This window comes from Sphaeramia orbicularis, chromosome 13 (assembly GCF_902148855.1).
Source record: "Sphaeramia orbicularis chromosome 13, fSphaOr1.1, whole genome shotgun sequence".
In the NCBI taxonomy this organism is placed as follows: Eukaryota; Metazoa; Chordata; class Actinopteri; order Kurtiformes; family Apogonidae; genus Sphaeramia; species Sphaeramia orbicularis.
Window position 1 is genome coordinate 1,955,147 of NC_043969.1, and position 27,522 is coordinate 1,982,668.

The window sequence follows — 27,522 nt, forward strand, 5'->3', positions numbered from 1 at the left end:
CTGATATCATACACACACTCTCCAACTTCCATTTCTCATGCTCTCCTTTAAACTCACTCACTTAGTCACACGGCTGTATGTATGTGGAAGCCGTCAGGTTGTCTGCCTTTGAAACCCAGTGTCCTAGAGCCGCAGTCCCACTGTGGTAGCATCTATGGAACAATCAGACGTACCATGCATCATCACATGGATCTCAACAGTGACTGGACTTCCATACAAGACCCAGCTATACCTTAGCCTGCACTATTATTATTCCTGGTTTCTGCTGTGCTGCAGCTGAGGCCAAGTTTACACTGTCCATTTAATTTAATTTAATTAATTTATTTTTTTAACCTTCTGTTTATTGGTTTTGTTATTTTTTAACATATAAAAAAAAGAACATAGTTCCGTCGTATGATACAAAAGTCCAACACACAGACAAACAACAAGCAGAACCCCCACCCCACCCCCCGGCACACATCCCCTCCAAATCACAGGAAAGATAAAAATAAACAAATAAATAAACAGTAAATAAATACAAAATAGAAGTATAAAATTCCCACTTTAAATGTTATGGAAAAAAAAACTATATAACAAAATAGTTAGTAAAAGAAACATGACTATTAACATGGATCAGAAAAGCAGAAAAGGAGTCCATGTCTTTTCAAAAGTGTTGGAGGCTCCAGCTAACGCCAAACCAATTTTTTTCCAGTTTGAGAAAATAAAGTACTTTCTTGATCCATTTTGAGAAGGTTGGTGGAGATGAGGGTTTCCACTTTAACAACATAAGCCTCCCGGCCAATAAAGATGTAAATGCAATCATGTCTTTGTTAGCAGAGGAAAATTTAACCGGAGCAGGTACAACGCCAAACAAAACAGTAAAAACATTAGGAACAATTTTCTTTCCTGTTACCGTTGATAAAACATCAAAGATTTCCGACCAGAATTTATTTAAAGATGGGCATCCCCAAATATATGAGTGTAATCTGCTGTAGCCTGTTGACAACGATCACATAAAGGAGACACTGTACCAAATGTTCTGGTGTAATGAGCACGATGCAGAATCCTACAGAGTGAACCCATGTTTAGCACAAACTGATGACCTGTGCACCCTTAGAAAGATCTCATCCCACATATCATCTGAAATCGTTTCTCCCAAATCTATCTCCCAAATATTTTTAAGGGCACTAGAAGAGCCGGATTTTAGAATGGATGACAGAAATTGCTCCTTTCAATGACGACAGAGGCTCCAAAACGATATCTAAATCTGAAACAACACTGTTCATTTTAGACCTGGTGCTCCACTCACAGAAAGCTTTTGGTAATTCTGACAGAAGCCCCAGATCAGAAGCAAATTAATGCTCACATCTAGGTATACCTCTGTCTCACAAACGAGTATAATGAGGTTAACCGTCCCACTTTTACCGTTCTAAGGCTTAAGTGCAGCACCTAAACCACTCTGGAAACCACCTAATCCAAATAAACCTAAAGTCAAAACTAAGTAAATGACTTTTCCAGGGTCTAATGGTTTTAATTTGTCTACAGAGAACATCTTTAGTAAGTGATGTTTTTAAGTGTTGTTTTTTGCAAGTTGTTTATTGTCTGTTTTGGCTTTTGTTTGTGTTTTTTAATTTACTTTTAGGACATAGACATGTTCAGAATAATGGTCAAAAACATATGAGAAATTATATTGTTATTATTATTATTATTATTATTATTATTAATAATAATAATAATAATAATAATAATAATAATAATAATAATAATAATAATAATAATAATAATAATAATACATTTTATTTGTGTAGTGCTTTTCATGGAACTCAAAGACACTTTACATAAAGCAGATAAAAACAGAAACCAAACCCATTAAAAACAGATAAAAGCAGGTGCAAAGGCAGTATATGAATATAAAACAAAAACATTAAAAGCAATCTTAAACTACAAAAGCACTCAGAGAGCCCAGACCGCCGCCAAGGCAGATCAGTGCCCCCCCCCCAATCGCCACCAAAATTTAATCATTTGTTCCTTGTGCGAGTATCAACATTTCCTGAAATTTTCATCCAAATCCGTCCATAGCATTTTGAGTTATCTTGCACACGAACAGACAGACAGACAGACGGACGGACGGACAGACAGACAGACGGACGGACAGACAGACGGACGGACGGACAGACGGACGGACGGACAGACAGACAGACAGACAGACAAACCAACACCAGCAGAAACAGAACCTCCGTGGCGGAGGTCATAAGTGAGTTTTTAAGCAGGATTTGAAGGTGTTGAGGTCGGAGCAGTGTCAGATGGTAGGTGGGAGGGAGTTCAGAGGGTTGGAGCAGTAATAGAAAACGCTCTGTCCCCCCACGTTCGGGGTGGTTTTTAATAGAAAATTTTTTAAAAAAAATCTAATGGGGGGAATGCCCCCAATCCTCCATTAATGTACCTAAGACTTAAGCAAAGTTAAGGAAAGATGTGGAATCTGAACAACATCTACACCATCTGAAAACCTGAGGAACAGCCTGAACTCTGCATGGATATTTTTCACAAAAAACTGAGACTTTAAGTTGCCCTTCCTTTTAATGACACTGTGTGTAATATGACTGTATTAACATATTTAAAAACAAGCAGGAGTTGTTTACTTATGTTAAATCAAATGTCCATCCGTCCATTATCTGCCTCTTATCCGGGGCTGGGCTGCGGGGGCAACAGTCTAAGCAGGGATGCCCAGACTTCCCTCTCCCCAGACATCTCCTCCAGCTCTTCTGGGCTCCAACCATATTCAAATTCTGACAATTTACTAACTGCGCCATTTTTTTTATTCAAAGTCAAAGTCATCTTTATTTTCATTGTACCATATGCATAGCACATACAGAAAAACTGAAATTACAACACTCTAAGGCCCATGGCATCACAAGGAGCATAGTAGAAAAAAAAAAAAAAAAAAAAAAAAAAAAAAAAAATATATATATATATATATATATATATAAATACAGGGTGGGGAAGCAAAATGTACAATATTTTGAGGCAGGGATTGAAAGACAGTGTATGACCAATTAGTTTATTGAAAGTCATGAGAATTTATTTGCCACAAGAAAATGTCCATAATAGAAAATGTTTTTATTCTATGTGTCCTCCTTCTTTCTCAATAACTGCCTTCACACGCTTCCTGAAACTTGCGCAAGTGTTCCTCAAATATTGGGGTGACAACTTCTCCCATTCTTCTTTAATAGTATCTTCCAGACTTTCTGGTAATAGTTTTGCTCATAGTCATTCTCTTCTTTCCATTAGAAACAGTCTTTATGGACACTCCGACTATTTTTGAAATCTCCTTTGGTGTGACGAGTGCATTCAGCAAATCACACACTCTTTGACGTTTGCTTTCCTGATTACTCATATGGGAAAAGTTTCTGAAAAGGTATGGATAATAGTGTTAGGTATGATTATGACATCAGTATATGTTTGGGTTCAAAACAACTGACGTAGTGCCTGCTGAGAAAAAACAACTAAATGTTCATTGTACATTTTGCTTCCCCATCCTGTATATATATATATAGATATAGATATAGATAGATAGATAGATAGATAGATAGATAGATAGATAGATAGATAGATAGATAGATAGATAGATAGATAGATAGATAGATAGATAGATAGATAGATAGATAGATAGATAGATAGATAGATAGATAGATAGATAGATAGATATCTGAAAATAGGATATAACTATAAATATAAACTATATCTGTACATACAATGTAACTGTACGCACACATTATTCACCTGTTGATGGTGTCATATGCTATATTGAGCTAACATTTAAGTGTGACATTCCACCACTGCAAATAAAATTGTAACATATGTTATTGTGTTCCCTCTTCGTCAAACACTGGTGGAGTTCAGTCCATTTCTGGAAAGCACTGGGAAGTGACCTGTGTATGAATTATGCTATACAAATAAATTTGCCTTGTCTAGTGCATATGTTTAGAGCAGTGTTTTTCAACCCTGGGGTCGGGACCCCATGTGGGGTCGCCTGAAATTTCTAGTAAATGATAAAAATAAATAAAAACTTACTATTAAAAAAATATATGGTGAGTTGAGAGAGACAATGATAATCCATAACAGACATGACAAACTGTGGTTGTGAAACTGCAGCACTGTGGTTCTGTTTCTGTGTCAAATGTTCACTGTGGTCAGTTTCAGATGCTGCAGCTCTTTCATAATTCATAGTTTCAGTTCTTGTTTGTTCAGTATTAATTGTCCTCCTTGTAAATCACAGCTGGACTGACTGGACAGATCCTGACCAAGGAAAATAAAATTCTCCCTTTGTGCAGTAATCTACACCTGGATTTACTGCCTCTGTCCACAATAACAGACATTAAATAGACTAAATGTCCTCAAAATTAACATTTATTTGCAACATAGTGTAGCAAACTATTACATGATCAAAAACAAATTAATCTAATCTGTTATTGTCTAGTGGGATGTATCCCTGAATCACTGAGAACACATCAGTGTACTGTTCAGTTTGTGTTTCTGTTAGGCTGAAAGGCTGTTCTGACCAAATGGAGTGGAGAAGAACCTCCTGTAATCCATCTGTGGAAGTCTTTGATATCAGACTATATTTCTCTGGAAAGCCTAAGATTTTATATTAATGATCAGAAGGACGTCTTTACAGCAAAGTTTGGAAAAGTGTTGGAATATCTGGGAACTCAGACTGCAGGTACCTGAAATAGACTGAATACGGACTTTTGAGATCGTCGCTGTGGACAGATTTTGGATCTGCTTTACATTTCATACAACCTGTATGTACTGCACTGGACTGTAGAATTTTGAAAATGTTCAATAAAAAGAACATTAAAATAAATAAATAAATAAATAATTTTAGCAAAAAAAAAAAAAAAAGTCCCCGTTTTGAATGTCTGGGGTGACCAGAAATTTGTGATGTTTAAATGGGGTCACGAGCCAAAAACGGTTTAGACTCTTCCACTTGTTGACAGTTTTTGGAGATCACTAACAAAAGTTTCAGATCAGAGACAAACTGACATTCTATCCTGTGACAATTTAGAAATCTAGCAGATCAAATTTCTGAACATTTCTGTTATGAAGCATGAAATGTGTTCTGTCCAGTAATGACAGCAGCCATGACCTATGGCCAATGAGAATTCAAACTATGGGAAGAAGGAAATATCAGGGGGACGACTTGTAATCCAATCCCTTCTCCGCCTAACTCCCCCTAACTCCCCCTAACATTTACTCCTCCATCTCATTGCTTCTTCTCAGTATTTTGTTGCCAATCAGCTCAAACAACTTCTTCCTTCTTCACTCGAGTGTCATTTCCCACATTACACCACACATGATCTCATCTGTGTTTTGTTATAATTTGGAGACCAGACAGTTGGTGGACGTTCCTTCTAGTACGTCCCCCCCCCCCCCCCCCACTGATCACTTGTGTAATATGTAAATGACAACAACTCTGAATTATCCATTATAATACAAAAAGGACACTGTAAAATGTAACGTGTTGTTTCAACTTACAAATATGAGTGAAAGGGCTGCCTGAGTTTTACGTCAAATGAACAAACACAGACATACATCCTGTTGTCTCACTGAAATATCGCTTGTGTGTACCTCTGTTTTGGTTCTTTGGACACAGATTTGTTACACTGTAAAAAAAAAACAACAAAAAACTGTAATTTAACTGAATTTTTACTGTTTATTTTACAGATTTTTCCAATATTTTTAAGATACAGGAAAATGTCAATGAAATGACAAAAACAGACTGTGATTTTACATGTCAAATGTAAAAAACATGAAAAAACTGTAACTGTGAATAACCATAAAATTTCCATTTTTTAAAAGAAATGTTTTGTTTTTTCACAGAAAAATACAGTTAAAATACATTTGCAAATGTATCGTCATTTCACAAATATTTCTTTTCTATTTATGAGATTAAACTGTTAATTTAAAGTTTAATACTTTAAAAAAATAATACTTTAAAAAAAATAATAAAATGAGATAAAATTACTGACAGTTAACCGTTAAAGAAGTATTAGTTCTGTCAGTTGAACCAGACTTGTTTGTTAATTGACAAATATCTTGTGTAATTACAGGAGGTTTCACAACAAAATTGTTAAATAAATGTATTTTTGTGAATGTATAACATGTATAAGCACTGATAAACTGTCCAAATACAGTTTTTATCAGGGGATTGGACAACGTATAAATTATTTATATATATATATATTTATAAGTAATTTGATTGTTTTAATACATGTAAATATTCTTTACTAAACATTAAAAAGTCAAAAAATATGCAAAATCTCATGTAAAGTTAGGGCAAAAAACTGTATTTTAATAATGGAAAACTGCCATATTTTTATGAGATGGTTATTTTAAGTTATTTTACAGTATTTTTTTGGCACCCCTGCTGCCAGATTAATATAGGTTTTTTTTTTTTTTACAGTGTAGTTAGTTGAACTCTTGGGGTAGTTGATTGAACTTGTCTGAATTGAATTAATCTGAATTCAAAACTTGAATGCATGGACACCCCTTTCGTTGACTGGTGCAGGACTCAGACCAGGGCTCTTCTTGTTATGAGGCGACTGTACTCACCACTACACCATCACGTCTTGACTGACTGTAAAATAAACCGATTGCTTCTACCACCAGGCGAAGGCTTTTTCCACCCTGGACATGTCACCAGTTCAGTGCGCTGATAGAATCTGTTTAATATATTCTAATGAGACTGTTCTTTGTTTGCAAATATCATAGCATATAATAGCCTGAAAAGACCAAAAGCCAACAATGTGTTTGTCTGTTTTAGCTGTAGTATAAATACTGCATATTTCTCTAAGCCATCTGTTGCACAAAGGACTAAGCTCACTGGTTCTTCATGGAGACACAAATCTTAAAAAATGTTTTTCGGAAAAAAGCAAAGCACTGCAGAAGGGGAACAAATTAAAGAAAAAAAACAGATGGTTTTCCTGTGTAAGAACAGTGTGAATCATACATACTCGCAGCATTGTACCCGTGGTGCCATTGTACGATAGCATTGTTAATTGTTAATTGTTAATTTATTTGCACAAAATAAAACAGCAATAGAAAAAAACAACAACATTCAAACAAGTAACAAAATTGTGCAGGAGAGGTTAGAAACCAAAAAGAAGGCTTCTATGAATACTTCCCCCAAAATGAACAATACACAAAAAAAAGAATTAAAAAAGACAATATAACTGAAATAATAAACTAAAGTAAAAACAGTAAAAATGTAATCCACATTACAAATCATCAAATACAAATCGAGTAATACACAGCCTTACATTTTTTCATGAATTAAAGTCCTTTTCAGATGCTTTTTAAACAATGATAAAGTAGATGCTGATTGAAGTTCAGGTTATTCCACAGATTTGCTCCACCATAGTTCAGAGAATACTGACAGACTGAAGTTCGGCAGTACGCAAGATCAAATTTGCTTGAAAATCGTGTCGGAAAGTTGTGAATAACAGAAGACAACATAAAGAAATTGTGAAAAACTTTAGGAAGAATATGAGTTAAGTGACCATATTTGTACATGAAGACACAGGACTCATCAAAAACTGAGAGAAGTTTGAATTTTTTGAAAAGAGGAGCAGATGAGTGGAGTCTCTTAGAAAAACTGATCATTCTTAAACCTTTCTTTTGAATTAAGAGAATCTTATTGAGATACGTGGGACAGGTTGCCGCCCAAACAGTATTGCAATAAATAATGTAAAGATAAATTAAGCAATAATAAAAAGTCAAGAAACAAGAATGATTTATCAATGAACGAACTCTGTTCAAAATGCTAATTGACTTCATGATTTTTTTTACATACAAGATTAATATGAGATTTCCAATTCAATTTTTCATCTACAATAACATGGTGACCATAAAGGCCTATTAGCATGATCAGTAGAACTTGTCTGCCACCACTATCCATTTGTAAACTACCATTTAATCCTGCATTGTGCAGGTGATAATTGGAGCCAACATGTGAGGCATGAAGGGAAAAGCATGTATTAGTTTCATCCAGTGGTAGTGAACTGCAGCCTTCACACTGTAGCATCGTCTGCTAGCAGGAGAAGTGTCATGAACGGCAGCAGAACCACGTCCGACAATGGAGTATGGCGGCAGGAATGAAGAATTCAGAGTAGAGAGAGGCTAAAATGACCCAGCATACCTCACAACATTTGAATACAGACATAAAACTGTGCCCAGTAGATAGTCAGGGAATGTTTGTGTTCATGTGGTGAGTTTGGCGGTGATCGGGCCTGTGAAGGCTGAGGAAAACCTGTACTAACGCCCTCCTGTGATGGAACAGCGATGGCACACAGAACGTGTGTTATACAGTAGGATGTAATAGGCCTTTACGGTCACCAGGTCTGAGTCAGTTAACTGAGTCGATTAAATTAGAGTCATGTCTGAGGTGGAGCGCAGGATGACTTTTGTTTCAAGAAGCTTTCAGTCGTGTCTCGCAGGTCAAACAGATTCATTTAAAATGTTGAATCCAAGTAAATCAGTAAATTCTTGATCAATAATGAGGTTCCTTTTATCTTGTACAGGACTATAGAACTCTAGTTTCCTGTGGAGCTGCAATGAATAACTGTTGAATTTATTAGTGGACTGCTAAATGAATTGACAGAAATGCTAATAACACTGGGTTACAAAAAAATGTTTTTTGCAAGTTGTCTCGGTTTTTTCAACTGAATTCGGACCATTTTGCACCGCTAAATCCAAAAATGACATCTGTTTTTCTCAATCAGGTCAGGTTTTTTTGCTAATTTGATTTTGAAAAATTTGATCTTCTCACAAAATATAATAATTAATACCAAAATAAGATTGGTAAGCACACTTTATGAAACTTGTGACTTGATTCCTGTTAGGTACAATGGTGTATTCAGCGCAGATGGAGCAGAATACGTCAGGCTTATTTTTGCAAGATCTTCTAGTCGAAGCCATTTCATTCACTTTTATGTCAAATATTTGAGTATAGTTTTAATTTATTACAGTTCTAATTGTATATACCTAATATTTGGAACCAATATTCACTTTTAAAGTCTTTGAAAAGGTTCGTTAAGCATCTGTGTGTTATTTATGCAATAAATTATATACATTTTTCAAATCGGATTTTATATTTTTTTGTGTTTTCTGGCCTTTTATGTTGATAGAGTAGGTTAAAGTGAAAAAATAATAGGCAGATGATATAGATCAGGGGTGTCAAACTCATTTTAGTTCAGGGGCCATATTCAGCTAAATTTGATCTGCAGTGGGCCGAACCAGTAAAATAATAATAGAATAACCTAGAAATAATGACAACTCCAAATTTTTGTCTCTGTTTTAGTGCAAAAAAACCCCATTAAATTATGAAAATACTTACTTTTATAAACTATCCAAACAATAAAGATGTGAATAACCTAAAAAAAAACTGAAATTTCTTCAGAAAAATCAGTGCAATTTTAACAATCTTCTGCCTCCACTTCTCATTAGTCCATGTGCATTCTGGATCAGATCTACAAAGACACTGAGGAACAGGCAGAAAACTGTTCAAATTGGGCTGAATTTTCTTTAGACATTTCAGGTTGTTCATATTTGTTCAGGTTATTCACATTTTATTGTTACAGGATAGTTTGTAAATGTAAATATTTTCATAATTTAATGTTATTTTGTGCACTAAAACATAAAAAAAATTAAGTTGTTAATTCTAGATTTTTTTGGGCTTAATTCAAGATTTTTTTTACTTAACTGAAGTTTTTTTTTTTTTTTTTACTTAATTCAAGATGTTTTTTAACTTAATTGAAGATGGGTTTTTTTGGGCTTAATTCAAGATTTTTTTTTTACGTAATTGAAGATTTTTTTTTGCTTAATTCAAGATTTTTTTTTTACTTAACTGAAGATTTTTTTGGGCTTAATTCAAGATTTTTTGCTAAATTTGAGATTTTTTTTGGGTTTAATTGAAGATTTTTTTAACTTAATTGATTTTTTTTTTTTTTGGCTTCACTGAAGATTTTTTTTTTACTTAATTGGAGTTGTTATTTTTTTTTGGCTTAATTCAAGATTTTTCCTTAACTCAAGCTATTTATTTATTTATTTTTGCTTAATTCAGTTCAAAAGTGTGGAATTTTTGCACTTTGTAAATTCATCCTAGGAGCTGGATTGGAACCTTTGGCGGGCCGCATCTGGCCCCCGGGCCGCATGTTTGACCCCCCTGATATAGATGAAGTTGTGCTGAAAAAACAGATCCCAAACATGGGTATAGTAAACATTTGTTTATATAGTATATAAAGGCAAAATCAAAAGGACTGAAAAGTAGACAAAATAGACTCAGACCACTAAGGGTTAATATTTGAATGTTTCTGCAACAGAAGGTACACTGTGCCAAATATTTTATTTTATTTTATTATTATTTTTAAATACAATGTGGTTAAATTATTTCAGTGTGTGTATTAGTACTTTTTGAACACTTTGAGCACAATTTCAACAATACTGCGATAGTAATAACAGTGATAATTTTGGTCACAATAACCATGATATAATGATGATATAATGATGATATAATACATGATTCTTTTGCAGTAGTGTGATGTTGAATGAACTATTGGTTTTAGAATTTGTGTGTGATTTCTTGACCAAAATAAAAGCAGAGATTTTTAGCTTTCACCAATTTCTGTAATTACATTAACTAAAAAAAAACCAAACAACAACAACATATTTATTGTTTTATTCACCAGGATGACATTCTGAAAAAAGAAAACAAATCTTACTTGAAATGATTATATTTCAGACACCTCGGCTACGAGTGCTGTCACCTCTGTTTGTGAACTGAAGTCAAGTTTTGGTCTGTTTCTTCCTCTCCATGACGATTCCTCCTGGTGCAAGTTTCCAGGTGCATGTGTTTTATATTATTATTTGGAAACACACAACCGTCATAAAACCCTACCAGCTTCAGTAAAAGCACCTGATAAGCTCACAGGCATATGATTCCAATGGCTCAGTTAATGTGGTGCTACTAGTTCTCAGCTTGAACTGCATCTTGATTCACATTCCTAATCAAAAGGATAACCGCCTGGTCTCTGTCACTATAGCAACATGTCTGAGAGTTGATGCATTTATAATAACAACAACAATAATAATAATAATAATAATAATAATAATAATAATAATAATAATAATAATAATAACAAGAAAAAAAATAGTAGTAACCTCCTCAGACCCAGGAAATGTCAGCAAAGTACCAGCTTTTTTTGTTTTTTATTAAATCAGTGCCTATATTGGAAACATCATGATGCAACAGTTTTTTCAGATGCAGTTTTTAACATTTTTATGGAATGTCCTTTGTGGTGGACAGTTTTCTTTTCTGTTTTTTTTTGTATAAAGTTGTGAAACTCTTGTCCACAAATGTGGACAGAAAACCCATAGCTGGGTAGGAGGGGGTTAATAATAATAATAATAATAATAATAATAAACTTTATTTGTATAGCACCTTTCATACAGAAATTGTAGCCCAAAGTGCTTCACATTGATTGAAAGAATGCAATATTAAAATACATTAAGATTTGATTATACATCAAGAAATAAAATGAAATTTGAGAGAAATACAATAAAATAAAAATAAAAATAAAAACAGTGCACATTAATATATTTGATTATGCATAGAATTTTTGAAGTGCAAGAAATAAGATGAAATTTGAAATCCAAAACAAAAAAAAATAAAAACAGAACTACAATAAAATAAAATAAAAATAAAAACAGCGCACATTCCTGGTTCCTGAATTGTGACCCCATTTTTATCTCCTTTCAAAGGCTAATGAGAATAAAAATGTTTTTAATTTGGTTTTAAATATATTCAGTGAACTGGCTTCTCTAATGTCTTTTGGAATTGTATTCCATAACTTTGGTGCATAGTTAGTAAAGGCTTCGTCCCCCATTTTCTTTGTAATATTTCTATAATAATAGTAATGATAATAATAACTTTTATTTATAACATAACTGAGTTTACAAAGTGCTTTAACAGACAAAGCAGAAGGGCACAACAGCAGGATATGATTGAAAAAAAACAAAATAAAACAAAAAAAAAAAACAAGACGCAAGCAAAGACACTAAAACATAGAAAACAGCACAACACAATAAAAGAGATGTGTACAGCAAACTCAAAAACATGACACTCCGAATAATTTTGAATGTATCGTAGTAGAGAAGGCAGAGATTACAAAACATGATGCTGTAAAAATGAAGGAATGGAATGAAACAACATCATGTATGTCAATATAAATGAATAACCGAAACAGTGAAATTAAATATTCAAACTTTCAAAAGAGACAACATCACATAAAGGCAAGTCTATAAAAATGTGTTTTAAGATGTGATTTAAAAGATTTCTGTTGTATCACATTGTATCATCTTTTTTTTTGTTGTGCAAACAACACAAAAAGCACCATTTATAATTCAGAATGCCTTAATACAGTGTTTTCCAACCTTGGGGTCGCCTGAAATTTCTAGCAATTGATAAAAATAAAAAAAAAACAGCTTACTTATATAAAAATATATATATATATGGTGAGTTGACAGAGACAATGCCAATCCATAACAGACATGACAAACTGAGTGTGAAACTGCAGCACTGTGGTTCTGTTTGTGTGTCAGATATTCACTGTGGTCAGTTTCAGATGCTGCAGCTCTTTCATAATTCATAGTTTCAGTTCTTGTTTGTTCAGTATTAATTGTCCTCCTTGTAAATCCCAGCTGGACTGACTGGACAGATCCTGAGCCTTTGTGCAGTAATCTACACCTGGATTTACTGCCTCTGTCCACAATAACAGACATTATACAGACTAAATGTGTCTAAAATTAACATTCATTTGCAACATAGTACATGATCAAAAACAAATTAATTTTAGCAAAAAAAATGTCTCCGTTTTGAATGTCTGGGTCTGTGATGTCAAAATGGGGTCATAAGACAAAAAGGTTGGAACCACTGTCTTAATATTTGTGACCAGATCCAAAACAGTGTGATCGTGGCACCAGTCTGAGTAGGTTACAGAACCAGGACACATTTTCATTCCATATTTTTGCTCATTTCTGGTTGGAATCACTGCTGTTCACTGTTAAACTGATGAGTGACCGGTCGCTCTGGATAGTTCCGTCCATATTCCACAAATCCGCGGCTGCGTGTGTTGACACAGACCTCCATCTGGTCCGTCTGTACGGTGTGAGTGGAGCCACAGATGAGCAGAGGTCTGTTTTGAATGTTCCTCCAAGATTAACCCGTCTTTCAGTGAGGATGATACCGGGACTGATCTCTCCCACTGATTGGATTTGAAGCCTGGGATAGAGATTTAAATTACCTGCCCTCAATCCCCCTCTTCTGTCCCTCTCTTACATGACAGAGTATTTACAGTAACATGATCAGATGGTGTCAGCCACTACAAGCCTTTGAAGAAGAGCATCTGCGCCAATCAGAACGGCTAGGATGAAGACCAGGGTTTCAGCGTTACACCATCTTCCCAGAAAGCACGCATGGATTTCAGGAGGGTGTCCTCCACTATTTGAATGCGTTACCACACTGTAAAAAAAAAAAAAAAAAAAACGTAAAAAAAACCCCAGTAATATTCTGACAGCAGGGGTGCAATAAAAAATATTATAAAATAATGGAAAATAACCATCTCATAAAAATATGGTAATTTTCCATTATTAAAATACAGTTTTTTGCCCTAACTTTACATGAGATTTAGCTTTTTTATTTTTATTTTTTAATGTTAAATAAAGAATATTTACATGTATTAAAACAATCAAATTACATATATATATGTCAGGGTAGAGACTGCGATCTGGTAGGATTGGCGATTCTACCAGTAGAGACTCCAATGGTAGTCTCTACTGGTAGAAACTCCGATCCGAACCCTAACCCTAACCCTTCTACTGGCAGGATCGGAGTTTCTACCAGTAGAGACACTGATCGGAGTTTCTACTGGTAGAATCGCAGATCCTACCAGATCACAGTCTCTACCCTTACATATATATATATATATATATGTATATATGTAATTTTCAGTGAGACTCAGTTGTCCAATCCACTGATAAAAACTGTATTTGGACAGTTTATCAGTGCTTATACATGTTATACATTCACAAAAATACATTTATTCAACATTTTTGTTGTGAAACCTCCTGTAATTACACAAGATATTTGTCAATTAACAAACAAGTCTGGTTCAACTGACAGAACTAATACTTCTTTTACGGTTAATTGTCAGTAATTTTATTGCGCTTTATCATTTTTTTTACAGTAGTAAACTTTAAATTAACAGTTCAATCTCATAAATAGAAAAGAAATATTTGTGAAATTACAATACATTTGTAAATGTATTTTAACTGTATTTTTCTGTGAAAAAAGTAAAAATGTCTTTAAAAAAAATTTTGAATTTATTTTGCTTATTCAGTTACCGTTTTTTCGTGTTATTTTACATTTGACATGTAAAATCACAGTCTATTTTTGTCATTTCATTGATATTTTCCTTTATCTTAAAAATACAGAAAAAATGTGTAAAATAAACAGTGACAATTCTGTTAAATTACATATTTTTTTTACAGTGCAAGGGCAGCGCTCTCAGTTAAACTGCTTTTTGACTCTGAGTGATGACAAATCATCTGTCTAAACTGTTGCCCGATCCGGGGTGCCATTAAAAACCACTTAGGGCTTTGGGGGGGGGGGGGGGGCCTTTTTGTGAAATTTCTTTTGGTGCAGACGGGATGGAAAAGTTTTTGGTTTCCCACAGGAGGTCAGAAAAGGTAGCTGTGTGTCCATGTTTTATGGGTTTGAGTGATACATTAGCATATTGTCTTTTGGGCGTTTAACAGACGGCGTGTTCTCAGACTTTTTATGGTGTCTCTGTATCACAAGTATGAAAGGATTCCAGTTCTTTCCCAAATAAATGCCTGGAGGGAGAAACACGATTTCCAGGCCAAGAAAAAGTACGATTTTGAAATCAAGCACGACATCAAGAAAAAGACTGTGGAATGTTTGGCAAGTGGGTGCATGTGTGTAATGTGCTTAGTGGGTTTAGCCGTCCACAAGAAGGTTTCATCCACTTTATCCACAGGTCAGCTACGGTTTATTCCAGGTTTCAGAGGAGGCATCTTCTCACCCTGCGCGCCTCAGTCCCATGATCCTGACGGGATGGCGCTCATCCTAATGCTTTAAGAATATCACTGAACAGCAGTCAGTGAGCTAATCGGATCTGAACCCATAAGGACCCAGTACTACTTCTGTGGCACTTCCCAAATCTAACCCTTAAGGGCCCGGGTCCCAAATGAATTTTTCCTTTATATTTAACCATCCTTAAGTGATTCATCACCATTTACTGTAATATTATCTTCTGTATTTTGTGTTTTTTTCAATGAAAATCAGGTATTTTCCAACATCTAATTCACTGACCATGTAGATCAGGGGTCTCAAACATGCGGCCCGGGGGCCAAATGTGGCCCGCCAAAGGTTCCAATCCGGCCCCTGGGATGTTTTTGACAAGTGCAAAAATTCCACAGTCTTGAATTGAATTAAGTGAAAAAAAAATAGCTTGAATTAAGGAAAAAAATCTTGAATTAAGCAAAAAAAAAAAAAACAACTTCAATTAAGTAAAAAAAATCTTGAATTAAGCCAAAAAAACCATCTCAGATTTAGCAGAAAATCTTGAATTAAGGAAAAAATCTTGAATTAACAACATCGAATTTTTTCTTTGTTTTAGTGCAAAAAATAACATTAAATTATGAAAATATTGACATTTACAAACTATCCTGTAACAATAAAATGTGAATAACCTGAACAAATATGAACAACCTGAAATGTCTAAAGAAAATTCAGCACAATTTGAACAGTTTTCTGCCTGTTCCTCAGTGTTTAGTGTCTTTGTAGATCTGATCCAGAATGCACATGGACTAATGAGAAGTGGAGGCAGGATACGGTTAAAATTGCACTGATTTTTCTTAAGAAATATCAGTTTTTCAGGTTATTCACATAGTTTATAAAAGTAAGTATTTTCATAATTTAATGGTGTGTTTTTTTGCACTAAAACAAAGACAAAAATTTGGAGTTGTCATTATTTCTAGGTTATTCTGTTCTTATTTGACTGGTCCGGCCCACTGCAGATCAAATCGGGCTGAATGTGGAACCTGAAAGAACAGGAGTTTGAAAGTCCTGGTGTAGATGTTCACAAAAGCTTAGAGTAAAGTTGAGGTTCATTATATCAAAACAAAGAAAACTATAGAAAAAGTGACTTTTTCAGCAAAATCTCTCATGAACTGAACATAAACCCAGTGTGTCCATCCACTGTCACTGATCCAACTCCACGGGTTTGACTGGCGAATCAATGCTGTAGAAGATGATGGTGTTTCCACGGTAACTACAAAGCCTCTGAACGTCCAAATGCGATAACAAACTGCATTTTACACCAGTTCTTTACATGTATTGATAGGATTAGTGGATCAACAGGTTTTAAACAGTTTATATCAGTAGAGGATTCTGATAGATGGTGGACGTTTGGGTCTTTATGGGTTCACCTTTCTTAAGTGATGTATCACCATTTATTCTAATATTATCCTCTGTATTTAGGATTTTTCCAGTGAAAATCATGTATTTTTCTGTACTCAATTTACTGAATGTAGATGTTCATAAAAACTCAGATTAAAGTTGAGGGTTTTTACATCAGAAACAGAGAAAACTAAAGAAAAAGTGAGTTTTTCAGTTAAATCTGTCATTAACTGAACATAAACCCAGTGTGTCCATCCACTGTCATTGATCCAACTCCATGGGTTTTACTGGTGAATCAATGTTGTAGAAGATGACGCTGTTTCCATGGTAAGTACGGAGCCTCTGAACGTCCAAATGGGTCATATCTGATGACCATGAAAAGATGAAGAACTGTATTTTACACTATTTATTTGCCTGTACTGATAGAATTAGTGGATCAACAGGTATAAAACAGTTTAGATCAGCAGATGTTTTGGTCGGTGGTGGATGTCCACAGGCACAGCTGTGGACTGCATTCTTTTAAATACAGAAAATACAGAATATGTAAATGTGTTTACAGTTGGATGTGTTTTTTACAGTGTTGTTCTGGAAACCACAGCTGCCAGTTTTTTTTCTGTAAAAACAACAGGATGTTTTTTACAGTGTTTGTTTTGTCTAAATCTAGTGTTAAAGTATTAAAAAAAAAAATCTTTCATATAATAAAAACAGCTAATATTCATATTTGCGAGGCTGCAGTCTTTAAATGTTTTTACATGAAAAATGACTGAACTGATGACTAAAACAGTTGTAGATACATTTTCTGTTTATTAACTGCAGAAACTGAGTAGGATTCAAAACAGAGATCTGAAAAAGATGTTGAGTTTGTGTTTCCTGTCAGGCTGTTGGAATTACAATAAGATGAAAGGTTAAGAGGAATTTATGCCAAGTGACGCCAAAAGAAAAGTACAAATTTGCAGGACAGTGTTATAAAAACAGCTTTGTTCCTGTCGCTGTCACTGAGCTCAATAAGAAATAGTGACACTGCACTTTATGAACTTATTTTACTTATTTATTCTATTTCTTTGCTCTATTTATTTTTACGATTGTGACTCCAAATTTTTTACATTTTTAACCCTTTCATGCATGAATTATTAGAACCTTAATGGGTCAAAACACAGTACTGTCCCATCAGAGAGCAAACTTTTATTGATTCCCATTCCAACATTTATTTCAATATAAAGTAGCTTCTTGTTTAGGATAATCCCTTATGGTCCAAGTAAAGCAAAAATGAATTTAAAAGTAAAAATGTGGGTCAAACTGTCTCTAAAATGTCCCATCAGAGAGATTTTAAATACTGTTTTTTGACCCTAATCAAGATATTTTTCCTGAGTGTTTTTATTCCTCTTTAGGCAGGAAAAAAACAATGCGACTGAAAATTTGTTTCATGAACCTATTTTTCATGGAGTGGCAAAAATATCCACTCAGCTGGACATCATGCATTTAATTTTTGAAGCAAAGAAACATAGATTAACTGATACACTGTGTGAAAAGTATGAAATAAATTTTTTTAACGCTGCTAATCTGGTGTTTTGTCACATTTGAACATACTCTAATATTAGTTATTCACTTCATGGAGATAATATGCAAAAAAAGAAAACTTTTTGATTAAGAAAAATGGTTAATTTCAGTCTATTAACAACAACAAGCAGCTGATTTACACTCACACGTTAGTGCAGATCAGGTTTATCAAGAACAGCAAAGTTACAGGAATGGTCTGAATGTCAGTGGATTATGGGATGGTGCATAGACGTCCACTGTGTTGGCTGATATGGAACTAAAACAATAAAATCCATGAATATACAAGAGAACAGCTGGAGAAGAACTGACCACTGGAGTGACCACTGGAGTGACCACTGTGCATGAAAGGGTTAAATTTTATGTTCTTATCCTGGTTTTTATTCCAGACTGTTTTTATCTTCTCTGGGTTTTTATTGTGTTTTATTGCATCTTGCTTGTATTTATTTAATTTTATTTATTTATTGTCTTCTTTTACTTCTCCATGTTGCTACACTGATGAATGGTGGAACACTGAGCACTTTTTGCCCAACATGTTCAGTGTATGTCTTTTATGTCTTGCTGTAATGCCAAAGCAAAACCTCGACTGCAAAACAAATCTACCCATGGCTACAAATAAAGGAACCTTGAAGTTTGAGACCAGATATACGAATGACTGATTCTGTTTTTGTTTTACCAGGAGAATGTTTCCAAGCTACAAGATCAAAGTATCTGGAATGAACCCCAAAACCAAGTACATCCTACTTGTTGACATCGTCCCAGCTGATGACCACCGCTACAAGTTCTGTGATAATAAATGGTAAGTTTTACAAACCAGTGCTTCAGACCATTTTAAATATGAGCATTTAATGTGTTAAATTCACCAACTGAAGAAGGAATGTTTCTCAGTCTCTGCTGTCAAAGGGAAGAGCTCAACTCCCTCTGAAAAGGGAGTCAGTTTGTGGACCAGGATGTCATTACATGCCTGAAGGTCATCCATCATTTACAGAGATGGATAATCCTAATGTGACCGCTGTTACCCAGTGGACGACATATTCAAATCCTTGATTTATGTAAAAACACTTATACCACACTATGAAAATACTCCTATAGTAAAAGTATCAAAGTACTGAGAGCAAAATGTTGTAACCCATGTTCTTTTAGTGTGCAGTGAAATGGTTCCAGTCAGTGTTTGGGTGAAGGCTTTAGGATGTTGTACTGCTGCGTTCATAGGACGCATTTTACCGCTGTTACTGCAGTGCATTTTAAGGTTGAGCTTATTTTAACTACTTCATATATTGTTGGTGTTTAACCCTTTCATGCATAGTTGTCCTTACAGTGGACAGCTATTCTGCAGCTGTTCTCTTATATATTTATGAGTTTTGTTGTTTTATTTGTATATCAGCTGACACAGTGAATGCTTAAATGCACCGTGTCATACACTGCAGTTCATACCATTACTGTAACTTTGCTGTTCTTGATAAACCTGATCTGCACTAACATGTTTGAGTGTAAATCAATTGCTAGCTTGCTGTAATTAACAGTTTTCTTAAAGTTTTTTTTTTTTCATTTATCTCCCTGAAATGAGTAACGACCAGTATTAGAGTATGTTCAAATATGAGAAAACATCAGATTAGCGGCATTAATTTTTTAAAATTTCATAGTTTTCACACAGTTATTGCATTTTAACCCTTTCATGCATAGTGGTCACTCCAGTGGACAGCTTTCTCCAGCTGTTCTCTTGTATATTCATGGGTTTTGTTGTTTTAGTTCCATATCAGCCAACACAGTGGACGCTTATGCACCATCCCATAATGCACTGACATTCAGACCATTACTGTAACTTTGCTGTTCTTGATAAACCTGATCTAGGGTAACATGTTTGAGTGTAAATCAGTTGCTTTTATTGTAATTAGTCTGTAATTAACAGTTTTTTAAACAGAAGTTGTTGGTTCTTTTTTGCATTATATCTCCATGAAGTGAGTAATGACTGGTATTAGAGTGTTCAAATGTGAGAAAACATTAGATTAGCAGCATTAAAAATGTCTGCTAAAGGTTCATACTGTCTTCCACATATAATTATTGTAGGTAATTCATTTATCAGACAAACTAGTAAAGACAGTAAACAAACAACTACCCCTGTCTGATAAATGAACTACCTAAAATAAGCATTAAAAATGTTTTTATTTCATAGTTTTCACACAATATGTCAGTAAATACTTTTTTTTATTTGCTTCAAAAATTAAACACATGGTGTCCAGCTGAGTGGACAACTTTGTGGCTCCATGAAAAATAGGTTCAGAAGAAAATTTTCTTTAGGCATGTTTTTTTTCATGCCTAAAGAGGAATAAAAACACTCAGGAAAAAAAAATCTTGATTAAGGGTCTCATAATTCATGCATGAAAGGGTTAAATACATGTTTGTTTGCTTCAGAAATTAAACGTATGGTACCCAGCCGAGTGGATATTTTTGTAACTCCATAAAAAATAGGTTCATTAAAAAAAATTTCAGTCACACTGGTTTTTTCACACCTAAAGAGGAATTAAAAACACTCAGGAAAAAAAAAAATCTTGACTAAGGCTCACATAAATCATGCATCAAAGGGTTAATCTACAACAGTGCATCATATTTTATATCATCATATGTTTGTTGTCGCTGTCCTGTGTGAACCAAGGATCTCTAAAAAGTCAACTTCTCATGAGGTCAGAAAAACAGGTCTGTTTTCAGCTTTGTCATAATGTATTTTCAACTGAATCCAAGAGGGTTTCAAAGGGTTTCTTTACTTTAAGGAGAAAAATTTGAAACTCAACATACAAAGGAAATATTTCATTCCTTCAATTTATCGCAAATATTAAAAATCAACACATATTGTGGTTTTCACTAAACAGGAAAGGGATGAAAAAGCCCATAACTGTGCACAGCTCCACAAATAACTGTAATAAAGGAAAAATGTAGAGCATCCAAAAAATCCAAGAAAATCCTCCATTTTTCACAAAATGATGTAAAGTGCCTGGACTCTGTGACCGGTTACTGTTACTGCACAGCTCTGTACTGCAGAGTAATGGGCAGAATGAGGATGAAAAATAAGAAAAAAAAACAGTACTTGTGGAACGTACTGTGTTTGACTAGCTGACCCTGGATGTGGACGCAGTGACACTGCACTGCTCTGTTCTTCAGCTCAGCATTAGAACTGGCACCGCATCCACGGGTGGACATTTAAAACTAGAAGCACTCGCAGACGCAGACCTCCACCAAGGCAGATCAGCCCCCCCCCATGTTTGTCTGTCTGTCTGTCTGTGTGGAAGATAACTGAAAAAGTTATGGACGGATTTGGTTGGATGAAAATTTCAGGAAATGTTGATACTGGCACAAGGAACAAATGATTCAGTTTTGGTGGTGATCAGGGGTTGGGGGGTGGGGCCCACTGATCTGCCTTGGCGGAGGTCTGTGCTCTCCGAGTGCTTTTCTAGAAAAGACAGCACAGACCTCCGCCAAGGCAGATCAGTGGGCCCCACCCCCCAACCCCCGATCACCACCAAAATTTAATCACACTGGTCAACAACAAATTTATTGTTTAAGTTTTTTGAGCTGATTTAGGATAATTTTGGTGCTGAATCCAAAAATCACATGAATTTTGCTCAATCAGGTCAACTTTCTGAACTATGCTACATATTGGCTTTTGAACATTTTTGCTTACATTTATGGGCATTTTCACATCATATGATACAAAATTCTTTCATATTTCTTGCAATAAACGAGTTCTGAAGATTTTACTTTTGCCAATTTATGATTAATGTTTTTTTTTAATATTACAGGTGAATGAAATGGCTTCGACTAGAAGATCTTGCAAAAATAAGCCTGACGTATTCTGCTACATCTGCGCTGAATACACCATCGTACCTAACAGGAATCCTGTTAGAAAATGATTTTTTTTCTCTTAAAACCTATTTTGGGTGAGAACTATATAAAAAATCAACTGATAAAGTCACAAAAATGTAATCAATTTTGTGAGAAGATCAAATTTTTCAAAATCAAATTAGCAAAAAAAACCTGACCTGATGGAGAAAACAGATGTCATTTTTGGATTTAGCGGTGCAAAATGGTCCGAATTCAGCTGAAAAAACCTAGACAACTTGCAAAAAACATTTTTTTGTAACCCAGTGTCATTTGTTCCTTGTACCAGTATCAGCATTTCCTGAAATTTTCATCCAAATCCGTCCATAACTTTTTGAGTTATCCTGCACACAGACAGACAGACAAACAGACAGATGGACAGACAGATGGACAGACAGACAGACAGACAGACAGACAGATGGACAGACAGACAGACGGACAGACAGACAGACAGATGGACAGACAGATGGACAGACAGACAGACAGACAGACGGACAGACAGACAGACAGATGGACAGACAGACAGACAGACAGACAGATGGACAGACAGATGGACAGACAGACAGACAGACAGACAGACAGACAGACAGATGGACAGACAGACAGACAGACAGACAGACAGATGGACAGACAGATGGACAGACAGACGGACGGACGGACAGACAGACAGACAGACGGACAGACAGACAGACAGACGGACAGACAGACAGACGGACAGACAGACGGACAGACAGACAGATGGACAGACAGACAGACAGACAGACGGACAGACAGACGGACAGACAGACAGATGGACAGACAGACAGACAGACAGACGGACAGACAGACAGACAGATGGACAGACAGACAGACAGACAGACAGATGGACAGACAGATGGACAGACAGACAGACAGACAGACGGACGGACGGACGGACAGACAGACAGACAGACAGACGGACAGACAGACGGACAGACAGACGGACAGACAGACAGACGGACAGACAGACAGACAGACAGATGGACAGACAGACAGACAGACAGACAGACAGACGGACAGACAGACAGACAGACAGACAGACAGACAGATGGACAGACAGACAGACGGACAGACAGACAGACAGACGGACAGACAGACGGACAGACAGACAGACAGACAGATGGACAGACAGACGGACAGACAGACAGACGGACAGACAGACAGACAGACAGACGGACGGACGGACGGACAGACAGACGGACAGACAGACGGACAGACAGACAGACGGACAGACAGACAGACAGACAGACGGACAGACAGACGGACAGACAGACAGATGGACAGACAGACGGACAGACAGACGGACGGACAGACAGACGGACAGACAGACAGACGGACGGACAGACAGACAGACGGACAGACAGACAGACGGACGGACAGACAGACGGACGGACGGACGGACAGACAGACAGACAGACGGACAGACAGACGGACAGACAGACGGACAGACAGACAGACAGACGGACAGACAGACGGACGGACGGACGGACAGACAGACAGACAGACGGACAGACAGACGGACGGACGGACAGACAGACAGACAGACAGACGGACAGACAGACGGACAGACAGACAGACAGACAGACGGACGGACAGACAGACAGACAGACAGACGGACAGACAGACAGACAGACAGACAGACCTCCTTGGTGGAGGTAAAAACTGCAATGAAGGCAAACTTTTACAACCATTTGTTTCTGATCACATGGCACTGCCTGGATTTTGTGAGCTCTGGTGTTCATCAGCGACACCTCGGAGAGGCATAATTAGTAATGATGTTTTAGTAGAGGCCACTGCCTTTCAGTCCGAGGGATTTAATGCCACGGGGACTGAGAGACCCTATAGAAGCACAGCGGCAGGTTTAGGGAGCTCATGAATGGACACTTTTACTGGGCTACATTAGATTCAGAGGAACCCAAGTGTGGTTCCACAGACAACACAGAGGTGACCCAGGCTTCTGTGTGTTTTTAGGATGGTGGCTGGTAAGGCTGAGCCGGCCATGCCAGGCAGACTCTACGTTCACCCAGACTCACCCGCTACAGGAGCGCACTGGATGAGGCAGCTGGTCTCATTTCAGAAGCTGAAGCTCACCAACAACCACCTGGACCCTTTTGGACATGTGAGTACTGACGTTCACCTCTTCTTTGCCAAGTTGAAGAATTACACACACACTTCCTGTTGATGTAAGATCAAATATGGTAACCCCAAAAGGTGTGGCAAAAGAAGAAAGAAGGAAATAGCATAACTGAATTAAATTTCATTACGTTCATTATCATTAATGTTTTATAGACAAGTGAAAAAGTATTCAGTATTTTCAGTGCTGTTTCAGTGTTTTGGAATAAAGTTAATGTAGAATCTCACATGTGGGATGATGACTCTCATATAAGGTTTATAAACTATACACTGTAAAAAAAAAATCTGTAATTTAACAGAATTTTCACTGTTTATTTTACAGATTTTTCCTGTATTTTTAAGATACAGGAAAATATCAATGAAATTCCAAAAATAGATTGTGATTTTATGTGTCAAATGTAAAATAACATAAAAAAAACTGTAACTGTGAATCACCATAAAATTTACATTTTTTTTAAAAGATTTTTTTTCTTTTTTTCACAGAAAAATACAGTTAAAATACATTTGTAAATGTATCATAATTTCACAAATATTTATTTTCTATTTATGAAATTAAACTGTTCATTTAAAGTTTAATACTGTAAAAAAATAAAATAAAATAAAACAAGATAAAATTACTGACAATTAACCGTAAAAGAAGTATTTGTTCTATAAGTTGAACAAGACTTGTTTGTTAATTGACGAATATCTTGTGTAATTACAGGAGGTTTCACAACAAAAATGTTGAATAAATGTATTTTTGTGAATGTATAACATGTATAAGCACTGATAAACTGTCCAAATACAGTTTTTATCAGTGGATTGGACAACTGAGTCTCACTGAAAATTATTTATATATATATTTATAGGTAGCTACATAGGTACCCCGCCTTCGCCCCTATGTAGCTGGGATAGGCTCCAAGCGACCCCCGTGACCCTAGTGAGGATAAAGCGGGTTCAGATAATGAATGAATGAATATTTATAGGTAATTTGATTGTTTTAATACATGAAAATATTCTTTATTAAACATTAAAAAGTGAAAAAAAAATGCAAAATCTCATGTAAATTTAGGGCAAAAAATGGTATTTTAATTATGGAAAATTACCGTATTTTTTTTGGCACCCTACCTGCTGGAATGTTACCATTTTTTCACTTTTTTTTTGCAGTGTAAGATGTTCTGAATGTTTGGGACATTGAAGTACGGCTTTCATGTTTTGGCTTTTATTGCCTAATTTCGTCTGTATACTATAATGAATGTTAATTCCTTTGGTTTGATCATCCTGGGGGGGTTGGACGGTTAACCACAAGGTGAACAGTGTAACACTGGACAGGTTCAGCTTCACCCCTGGTCTCTGCTCAGCAAACGAGAGAGACTGGTGTTCAACTAAGCAATATAATAAATGAGAAGAACAAACACTTTTAGGAAGGAAAAAAGCTGTGAAATAGAGAATAGAAATTTTTTTTAATAACATTTTTCTGAATCAGTGAAACACACATAACCATACCTATACCTTCACTAAACCCAGTGGGAATGAGAGGGAACACAGTCGACACACCTTCATCCTGTCTCTTCCTCCTCTCTTCAGTGTCTGATTGACAGGTCTGTGTGTTTCTGTGTGTGTGTGTGTGTGTGTGTGTGTGTGCTTTGCCCAGAGTTTTGTCTCAGACAGAACTGCACGCACTAGAAGAACAGAATGAGCCATAGTTTTGTTTTTATTTTGTTTTTACACCGTGCAATGCTGTTATTGACTGACTTGATGTAGAAGAGGAAATAGAAAACACAGACAGAGGATGGGGTCTAACAGAGGGTCACAAGTCCGGATTCAAAGATATTTTAATTGAATGACCCTGTTTAGTGGAAAGTGTTACATTTTGCCTTTTGTTTATGTTTATGTTTTCCAAAGTGACTTACAGGGGAAAAACAATTAAATCACTCAATCAATCAAATTTTATTTATATAGCGCCAGATCACAACAAAAAAGCTATCTCATGACATTTTATATATAGAGTTGGTCAAAACCAGACTCTAAGCGAATGTACAGAATCCCAACAGAATCTTTTACTGTGTGCGTTTGGAATGTTTCAAATAGTCAAAGCAGATGAAGTTCCAAGTGGGATAAAACATCACTATTAAAGCTGCATATGACGTTCATCGCCAATTTTTCATCAAATCTGTAAAACCCGAGTGATAGCCTAAGCATTAAGAATCCGTTAGTCTTTCTTGATTACACACCTGAATCACTTCCCTCACGGTGAACAACTTCAACCTGCATTCCATCACAAACTCTTGTTTACAAACCAAACCCAAACCTACATGAAACCGTCACTTGGGTTTTTTTCGGGATTCCACGCAGTAGTGGCAACAAACAAGGAAACAGCTTCATTGTTTCTTAATCTGCGTTCCAGTCCACCCGTAACCGGTGTTTTTCCATCCTTCTACCAGTGAAGATGCACTGGAATGTCAGTCAAACCTGTGACTTCCACCCGTGAACTCGTACTAGATCCATGTTCTCCCAGTTCCGAGTTTGACATCACATAGCAATGGCGCCCCCCCATGGATGTGGGGTTCATGCAGATTGTTTATTAAAACAAGGTATTGCTCTAACGTTATTTATCTGCAAATGTTCTGCATAATCAGCAGCTGCTCTAGCGTTAGTTTTCAGTCCAATGAGAGCCAGAATAAATGAATGCCTAACGCCGTTTTTCCTCCTCTGTTTCCCTCAAATAAGCAAAGAGCAAACACCTTTGTTGATAGAAATGATTGTAAACTAGAAGCACTCGGAGAGCGCAGACCTCCGCCAAGGCTGATCAGTGGCCCCCCCTGTGGGCCCCCCCCACGCCAAGGAGGTTATGTTTTTGCCAGGGTTTGTCTGTCTGTCTGTTTGTCTGTCTGTAAGTGTGCAACATAACTCAAAAAGTTATGGACAGATTTTGATGAAATTTTCAGGGTCTGTTGGAAATGGGCCCCCCTGTGGGCCCCCCCACCCCCAGTCACCACCAAAATTTAATCATTTCTTCCTTATCCCATTTCCAACAAACCCTGAAAATTTCATCAAAATCTGTCCATAACTTTTTGAGTTATGTTGCACACTAACGGACAGACAGACAGACAAACAAACAAACAAACAAACAAACAAACAAACCCTGGCAAAAACATAACCTCCTTGGCGGAGGTAATGAACATGACGTACGCTCCACCATGTTGGTTTGTTTACATGGAACTACCACTATTCCTTGCGCTCCGGCAGTTTGGCCTGACTTGCCTGGAACGTTACAAAGTCGTGAGTCGTGTTTTGAAGTTGTGACTTATGGGCTCAAAAACTGAGTGGAACGCAGCATTAGTACTGTGGATGCGTGGAATCCTGAAAAAGCCCAAGTGACGGTTCTGTTTGGGTTTTGGCTTGGTTTGTAAACAAATGGAGTGTTTGTGATGTATGCTGTGAAGTAG

General features: G+C 36.2%; 1 protein-coding gene across 2 annotated transcripts in view; it reads left to right on the top strand.

The window, feature by feature from the left end:
• tbx4 (T-box transcription factor 4) overlaps window positions 1–27,522 on the top strand; it is a 70,883-nt gene that overhangs the window by 27,446 nt on the left and 15,915 nt on the right. For both annotated transcript variants that reach the window (XM_030152842.1, XM_030152841.1), the window contains exons 4-5: window positions 18,750–18,869; window positions 23,933–24,080. In XM_030152842.1, the coding sequence (XP_030008702.1) occupies window positions 18,750–18,869; window positions 23,933–24,080 (268 nt within the window). The remainder of the gene's footprint in view (window positions 1–18,749; window positions 18,870–23,932; window positions 24,081–27,522) is intronic.